The sequence below is a fragment of the Arachis stenosperma genome, chromosome 1, assembly GCF_014773155.1.
Source record: "Arachis stenosperma cultivar V10309 chromosome 1, arast.V10309.gnm1.PFL2, whole genome shotgun sequence".
Lineage (NCBI taxonomy): Eukaryota > Viridiplantae > Streptophyta > Magnoliopsida > Fabales > Fabaceae > Arachis > Arachis stenosperma.
Window position 1 is genome coordinate 508,411 of NC_080377.1, and position 9,077 is coordinate 517,487.

At 33.9% G+C, this 9,077-nt stretch overlaps 1 protein-coding gene across 3 annotated transcripts; it reads left to right on the forward strand.

The window, feature by feature from the left end:
• On the forward strand, positions 1–8,157 carry LOC130964996 (salicylic acid-binding protein 2-like). 3 transcript variants are annotated; one of them, XM_057889916.1, is made up of 3 exons: positions 1–486; positions 6,067–6,192; positions 7,775–8,157. In XM_057889916.1, exons 1-3 carry the CDS (start codon positions 103–105, stop codon positions 7,928–7,930), a joined length of 666 nt encoding a protein of 221 aa, XP_057745899.1. In that variant the 5' UTR covers positions 1–102; the 3' UTR covers positions 7,931–8,157. The 3 variants fall into 3 exon arrangements, with proteins under 3 accessions (XP_057745899.1, XP_057745897.1, XP_057745898.1); XM_057889914.1 differs by having other exon boundaries at positions 8–486; positions 7,649–8,157; XM_057889915.1 differs by lacking the exon at positions 6,067–6,192 and having other exon boundaries at positions 12–486; positions 7,649–8,157.
• The last annotated feature ends 920 nt before the right edge of the window (positions 8,158–9,077 follow it).

Consider the following 9,077-nt stretch of genomic DNA (forward strand, 5'->3'; position numbering starts at 1 on the left):
ACTCAACCACCTAAACTCCAAGTCAAGAAAACCAGCTAGCCTCTCTTCTCTATATATATTTTGTTTGCAACCAATTTGGAATAACATTATCAAACACAAAACATGGGTGGTACCACAAATGACACAGATTATATAAAGCACTTTATTTTGGTACATGGGGCTTGTCATGGTGCTTGGTGTTGGTACAAGATCAAGCCACTTCTAGAATCTTCAGGCCACAAGGTCACAGTTCTTGACCTTGCTGCTTCTGGAACCAACTTGAAGAGGATCGAAGATGTTGAGACTCAATATCAGTACTCTGTGCCTTTGTTGGAAGTTTTGGAGTCACTTCCCACAAATGAAAGGGTGGTTCTTGTGGGACATAGTCTTGGAGGACTCAATATTGCTCTTGCCATGGAAAAATTCCCCACAAAGGTTCAAGTTGGTGTTTTCTTGACAGCTTTTGTGCCGGACACTGATCACAAACCATCCTATGTCCTGGAAAAGGTACATGCTTCTTGAAATTTAGAGAGAAGCAAAACTTTTTTTTTATTATTATTGAGTTACAATTTCGACTAAAAAAAAGAAAAAATTTAGGTAGCAGCAACTTTTGTATCTTGTGGCCAGCACTTAACCATTAAAAGAAAAATGAGTAATTTTTTACCATTGAATATAATCGCAAACCATTAAAATCAGTATTAAAAGTTGCTAACCCCTAACACTCCTCTAAAACAAATTGTACAAAAACTGATCTTTAATTAATTAAAATCTTCTTTGACATTACCATCAACGATAAATAATCAATCAAGCCAAAATCATTCTATGTCTTGGAAAAGGTACATGCTTCTTGAAATTTAGAGAGAAGTAAAACTTTTTTTTAACCTTTATTTTTCTAAGAATGAAAAAAAAATGAAACAGAAAAATAAAACTAATTCTTAAGAACCAAAATTATTCATTATAGCCGAAACTACAGAACTATCAAGGCATAGCTACTAAACGCAACTTCTTTTTAATTATATTTTTTATTTTTCAAAAATTATCCACAATCTTTATAAATATGACAAAAAATATTAATATTACAAATAAGAATTGAGAATATATAATTTTAAAAAAGATAAAGAATATGACTAAAAAAATATTGTTATCATATCATATAGCCATTTTGAGAGGTTGTCTTGATAATTTGAACATTTAATGTAAGGTATCTATTTAAATAAAAATATTAAAATTATTTTTTTATAAAATATTTTGTTTAAACATGTGATTTGTTTATATAGTCACACTTTTAAAAAAAATATTTTTATAATATTAAAATTAAATTTTATAATTTATTATTTAATAATAAAAAATATCTTTATATAAAGATAATTATAAAATTTTTTATGATAGTATCTACTTTAATATAACATGATCCTTAATTTTTATAATAATGTTGGATGAATATTTTTTTATAATTATTATGTAATTAAAGTTTAAAAGGTTTTCATATTTACCTTATAGCGATATATTGCTAGGTCATTAACACTAACTATAAAAAGCTCTAGTACTCTGTTATATATTAATTGTATTTAAAAAATTGTTTACATAACATTATTGTGGTTGTACATTTAATTATAATAAAGACCTTAAATAATATCAAAAGAAAACTACGAACTTATTTGGCTGTATAAGCATCACATCATATAGATTACACGTGATTTGATTTTACGCACATTTCTTCACAATTTTGTCCTATATATACAATTTTTTTTTTAAGTAATGTTTTAATTCTTAGTCATGGGATTGAATTTTAATTTTTAGTTAAAATTAAAATTATTTATATAAAAATATTTTTTATATTTTTATTATTTTTTATTTTTATTTTCAAATTATTATAATCAACATTATGATGATTATAATTATAATTATAATTGATATAATTACTTAGAAGAAAATTATAATGAAAAAAATTATTTTTAAAAAAATTATTTTAATTTAAATTAAAATAAAATAATATATTTAGAATATTTTTTTTGAAAAATTAAAGACGAAATTAAATTTAGTGAAAAGACTAAAATAATAGGTCAATTTTATGGTGTTTATGAATTGTTATATAAATTTTATTTAATTTATTTTTTATAATAAATTTTAATTTTTTTAAAAATTATTTATTTTATATTTTTTAAATTAAATTTTAATTTTTAATTTTTTAATAAATAAATACTATTTTTTAGAGATTATAGTATTTACCAAAATAATATTTTATTTTTTTATACATAATTTATTGGGTAAAAAACCATAATAAGCCAACTGGCTCAGAAAATTACGTAAATACGCCAAAGCAAAAATCGTTACAGCAATAAGCCAGATCGTATTTTTATATAATTCGAACCAGGTTGGTTCGAACTCTATTAGTTAGTAAATCGAACCAGGTTGGTTCGAATTATGGTTTTTTTTTTGTTAGTAATTCGAACCAGCCTGGTTCGAATTAGTAATGAAGGTAATTCGAACCAACCTGGTTCGAATTATAGAGAGAGAATGTCTGCATGTAATTCGAACCAGGCTGGTTCGAATTACACCAATCATAATTCGAACCAGGCCGGTTCGAACTATGTGTGAGACTGACTAAGCCGTGTATCTATGGACGAGGCATATCCGAATCAGCCAAAGAGATGCGGCCTATGTCGCCAACCCGGACACAGTTCAATAAGAGAAAATAAAGCTAAACTGTTTCAAGATTCATTGATCATACAGAATGAATGTCCCAGAACACAAATTAAAAAAAACATAGATAAACAGACTATAACATAACAAAAAAAGTACAAACCTGGTTCATACATGATTGAACTTTAAAGAAAAAAAATACATAATTAAAAAAGCCATATTCATTACTACTCGCAACAATCAAACTAAAAGTCATGTGCACTAATGTAAATAATACTGACACTAACAACATGGGATATAATCTAAATAACTCTAAGACTAGCAAGATGGGCACTAATGTAGATAATGCTAACACTAACAACATGCATACTAACGGTGTCCTGTCTCAGACGAGCCTCCAACCTGTGGGCAACTACGTCGCGTGTGTCCGGGTTGGCGACATAGGCTGCACCTCTTTGGCCGATTCGGATCCGCCTCGTCCATATTCGTCCGTATCCTAGTGGATCTAGGACGACCCTCTCTGGCACGCCTCATGGCAGGGTCTGGAATCACCGTGGGTCCGTCGTAAGGTGGCCAGAAGCCCTCCGGGATGGGAGGTGTGAATCCCATCCGATACACATTGAAGACCGAGCTAATCTGATAGACGCTGTGAACGTAAGAGGTCCAGGTGACCCGTGAGTATGCACAGCACGCAAGTGCGTGCTGACACGGGAAATGAAGAGCCTGGAAGTACCCGCAGTCACATGTCCGAGAGGCAAGTGATACTCTGTAAGTACCCAAGGAGAAAGAACCAGTCGGAGTAGTCTCTGCTACAGTGAACTCGGAGTTATCCCGGTCATACAGCGTCACCGTGAAGCACCTGGCCGTCTTCATGTTGGCCTCAATACACTTCACCAAATGCTGACTGAATTGTTGTCCTGTTCCCATCTGGGCCTCAGCCTCTCTCCCCTTGCAAACAAACAGTTCCGCAAGCCTACAATATGTTGCCTTCACCAGGGATGATACAGGGAGATTTCTGACCCCCTTCAGGATAGAGTTCACACACTCGGAGATGTTCGTCGTCATGTGACCGAATCTCCGCCCCTCATCACGATGCTGAGTCCACAACGAGTAATCAATCCGGTTCGCCCAGTCACACATCGCCGGATCTTCAGATCGCAGGATATCAAACCAGTAATCAAATTCAACCTCGGTCTTCGCATACGCCGCGTTCACTAGTAGCCTCCTAGCGTCTTTGCCTTGAAGGTTAGGGCAAAATTAGCCGCTACGTGTCGTATGCAGAATGCACGGTACGCAGATGGCGGTAGCCAACCGCCGTCAGGGGCCTCAAGCGCAGCCTTGATGCCGTTGTGCCTGTCCGATATAACCAGCAGACCGGGCTGCGGGGTCACGTGCTGTCGAAGGTGTGAGAGAAAGAATGTCCAGGATTCCGCATTCTCACCCTCTACTAGTGCGAATGCCACAGGTAGAATGTTGGAGTTCCCATCCTGTGCAATCGCGATGAGCAACGTTCCCCCATACTTCCCATACAAATGTGTGCCGTCAATGCTGATTAGCGGCTTGCAATGACGGAATGCCTCGATGCAGGGCGGGAAAGTCCAGAAAAGTCTGTGGAAGTACGCTTGAGATTCGTCCACCTGTCCTCCAACTCGAACCGGGCTCGTCTTCAGGACCACAACACTCCCAGGCATCGTCAGCTGGACACCCAAGACCCACCTAGGCAGGTCGTTGTAGGACTCATCACAGTCACCGTATATGAGGGCAATAGATTTCTGCTTCGCCATCCAAACCCTCCGGTAAGTCGGCCTAAAACCAAAGTGCGCTGCCGTGGCGTTCAGGAGCACCTTGATGCTCACGGATGCATCGGCCCTAACCATTGGCATAATGAAAGCCGAAATCACATGATAATCCAAACTCCTGTGGTCACTAGAGATGGATGTGGCCAGGCAAGTGTGAGGTCCATTGTACCGTTTGACCTCCCAGATGCCCTTGCGCTTCCGGAGACTCAGTCGAATCAACCATGTGCACCCATTACCAAACTCGGAACACTTGCCCACATACCGGCGGTGATCGGACTCCACCACCTTGTACTGTACCCCTCGCCGGATGCTGTAAGTCTTCACACTTAAAAGGGCCTCATCTTTATCCTGGAATTGCTGACCAACCTGGAACTCTGTCAGACCGGTACTCCCTTCCGCATCTCTAGCTCCGAATCCAACAGCGTGCCCTAAAACCCCCTCATGTCTCATGGCGTCCAAGTCCAATGAGGAAAAATGTGGTGGATACTGCTGTGTGCCAGAGCTAGAACCACCTACCTCCAATGCAGGCCCAGTCGCTCCAATATCATCAGCGCTATCATCGTCAATCATATCCGGCTCGACGTCATCCTCGTCTTCATCGTCCAAAAAACCGTCTCCTACGCCAACAGGTGCAACTCCCACTAAAGCGTTCGGCAAATTTTCCCTTTCCACTACCTCGTCGCCTTCGGTGGCATTGAGGTCAACAGCGAAAGATGGGGAGGCGACATGTTGGACCACTGGTTCGTACACAGGGACGGACGAGGAAGCAACGGCAGGCCGGGAACTAGAACCTGCTGCATTCGCTATAGTGTTCGTATTCCTGTTCGAACCGCCGGAGCTGGATACAACATCAACCAGCCGGGCCAACAACTCCGGTGTCCTCACCTCCGGAAACTGCCGCCGACAGAGAAACATTACTTGTAAGTCCGCATCATTATTAATCGTGAAGCAATCATACTTCACCGTATTCTGTAGCACCGTGACTGGAATGCGATAGAAAAACTTCTTTACCCGCTTCGCACCCTCCAGACCAAGCTTCATTAGTACAGCGCTAACAAGGTCATCGTAACTCGTCGTAGATGTTATGACAATACATAGAGGATTCTTATCTGTGAACTTTACTCCGGAACGAGTTTTTCTATTAACAGATCCTCTGTGGTGCACCAAAACAACAAAACTCTCCTCACTAGCCATCCTACTCCCTCTAATGAGAGTAACTCACGTTTGGAACCATATATATACAGTCAGTCTCACACATAGTTCGAACCGGCCTGGTTCGAACTATGATTGGTGTAATTCGAACCAGCCTGGTTCGAATTACATGCAGACATTCTCTCTCTATAATTCGAACCAGGTTGGTTCGAATTACCTTCATTACTAATTCGAACCAGGCTGGTTCGAATTACTAACAAAAAAAAAACCATAATTCGAACCAACCTGGTTCGATTTACTAACTAATAGAGTTCGAACCAACCTGGTTCGAATTATATAAAAATACGATCTGGCTTATTGCTGTAACGATTTTTGCTTTGGCGTATTTACGTAATTTTCTGAGCCAGTTGGCTTATTATGGTTTTTTACCCTAATTTCTGGTCCTATACATCTAATAAAGTACAGATGACGTTAAAAATTCTGTTCTAAACAGTACTGTGAGAGGACACCAGCGTCTGAATGGTTGGACACGGCATTCTCACAGTGTGGAAATAAAACGTCAATGTTGTTTGGGCCCAACTTCATATCCACCAAGATCTACCAACACTGCTCCACTGAGGTAAATGTCACCAAACAACTAAAAATTATTAGTGCACTCCAAATTTTATATATTTTTTGTCATTAAAGTATCTTATCTTTAACCACGCATTTATACGGGTAATTATAATAATTTTATAATAAATAAAATATTTAATATTAGTATTGTAAATTTAAAAAAGTAATTAAAATTGATTAAATATCATTGCTGGATAAGCAATTTTGTTTTGAGATATTTATTAGTTGTATACTTAAATGCAAGTTTGTTTAACCTAAACTAATTTGGCGATAATTAGTGGAAATATGAGTGGAAATAGGAAAAATTAAGCCACACTAATTTAGCGATAATCAAGCAAACATTATCATTATATATATATATATATAGAGGATTATTAAAATTTATTATTTTTGGTTATTAGTTAGTTATTAATATTTAAAAATATAAGATAAGATACGTTGTTAAATTACTAGATTAAAGAAATTAAATTGATGTCTAAAAATAAATTTTAATAGTTCTCTCTATCTCTCTAAAATTATTCATATACTTTATATCACATCATTTTTTCTTAAAAAATATTATCTATAAATTAAAAAAATATTTATTAAATTAATTATTACATATTTATGTATAAATATATGTATTATTTAATTTATTTTTAATATATTTTAAAAAATATTTTTTTATAAATGACTAATTTACATGTAACAATTGTTTTCTCCATAAAATGTGTGTGTAAGTGCAATAATTGTATAAATGTCCAAACAACATGTTGTTTTTATATGGCATAATGCCATAATGGTATAAAAGTAAAACTATAAAAGGGAATTGTGATCTCTCTTGCTTGCTTTATTACAACCAGCTTTTTATGAGTTTGTCTGGATTTACCAATAATATCTCGTATGTCGACAAATGACTAGATTTCCTCCTTTACAAGAGCAATTTTCCAATAGACAATTCTTTGATATCATTTTTGACATTTACAGATTTAAAATTAAAATTTATATTAGATATAATATTTGAAATAAAATTGATATTAATAAAAAAAAAAAAGACCGTATCACTCTAAAAAGAGACTAATCAAATATTGTCATTATACAATTCATTACATTAAATAACTCAAAACTACATAAAATTTACGTTGAATTAAGATCAAATATTAAAGTGACAGATTTTATATTAAATTTTAAATCAATTTTTATGATATATAGTTCTATAAATATTTATGTAATATTTTGTAAAAACCAAAATAAAATTGAACTAAAATTAAATATTAAAAATATTCTAAACTTCAAAATCGTAATAATAGTAAGGACAATTTTTATTTGATATTTAATTTTTACTAACTTATTTTTTATAATAAATTTCAAATATTTAAAATTTATTATTTTTTATATTTTTAAATTAAATATTTATGTTTAACATTTTTTTATATTTAATCATTAATTTTTAGCATCATATAATAATTGGATTTTTGCAGGATCTTGAATTGATAAAGTGTATGATAAGGCCATCATCATTGTTCATAGAAGACTTATCACAAGAAAAGAACTTCTCTAAAGAGGGATATGGATCTGTTCCTCATGCTTTTGTTGTTTGCACTCAGGACCTTGCGATTCCATTGGAATATCAGCGATGGATGATCCAAAACGCTAGGATTAATGACGTCATGGAGATCAATGGCGCAGATCATATGGTTATGCTTTGCAAGCCCCAAGAACTTAGTGATTGTCTCCAACAGATTGCTGCTAAATACAAATAATTTCAGAGAATTTTCAATTTGGTTGTTAAGATTTTGTGTTGAAAACTTTTTTCCTTGCTGTTTTATTTTTAGGACATTGCTATATGGTACTATAGTGAAGTGTCTATTACATGGTTTTGTGTAAAGTATCATGTGATGGTATCAGTATTGATCTCTCAGACTAATTAAAAAATATTTCTAATTCGAGGTGATTATGTGATAATGAAAGGTAATGGTATTGCCACTAATTCATGTTGATATTTTTAAAGATTTGGAAGAACACCTCTATAGAGATTGTGTTCCTTCACATTTTGCTACTCTAGAAAATCAACAGAATGACATGAAATCTACTTGTTATAAACAATGGTTGCAGAATGATTTTAAGGGAAAGTCTAGAGAATCAGCAACTTGGTTAGTATGTAATTAGCAAAAGAAAAGTAAATAATTCTCTATTATTGAATGAAATTTCACACTATTCAAAAATATCATTAATGGCTACTTGATGTCTAAAAATCACAAAAGTTACTGTCCTAGCACTCCTCTTATTTTAATCTACAATCATGAATTTTGACATCAATTAATATAGTCTTTAAAACCAAGATGGTAGGAAGCTCGTTCAATCATAAAATTTGGAACAAAATTTAAGATTACTTTTCTCAATTTACTAAATATAGTGTCAAGTAACTCAAATCAAGATCATCAAGAAGCATAGGTTATCAGCTTCAGATCATGTCTCTAGAATAAAAAAAAATCACAAATTCTTTGGTAGCATTAGGCTCTCCTTAAAAGATTAAATAAAGACCATCAAAATAATTTTAATACGTGGTTGGTTTGATAATTTTTTATTGTCAAAATATTTACTTTTTAATTAAATATATAACATATTATTTAATATTTTTTATCCTATATATTAACCCCCCAAATATTCTCTTGAAGCTCCGTCATTGCCTACATCATTGGAGTCATCAGGCCAACATAGTTTTTTTTTTTGACAGAAAAAGTTTGTTTCATGGTAAAATATATAGTATAGCCAAAATCTGAATATGATATGAGGCCACTTCTATCCACACTTAATAAGAATTAGTAAAGGTTATTTGTGCAGGCCCATGTACTACTATATTTCTTTCACTTTTCATATGATTAAAATTAATTACTCTAAATTCTTTTA

Coding starts and splice junctions, on each gene's coding strand:
- LOC130964996 (XM_057889914.1), top strand. CDS start 103: ATGGGTGGTACCACAAATGACACAGATTATATAAAGCACTTTATTTTG. Junction 487..6,066: donor CATCCTATGTCCTGGAAAAG/GTACATGCTTCT, acceptor TGTTCTAAACAG/TACTGTGAGAGGACACCAGC. Junction 6,193..7,648: donor ACCAACACTGCTCCACTGAG/GTAAATGTCACC, acceptor GGATTTTTGCAG/GATCTTGAATTGATAAAGTG.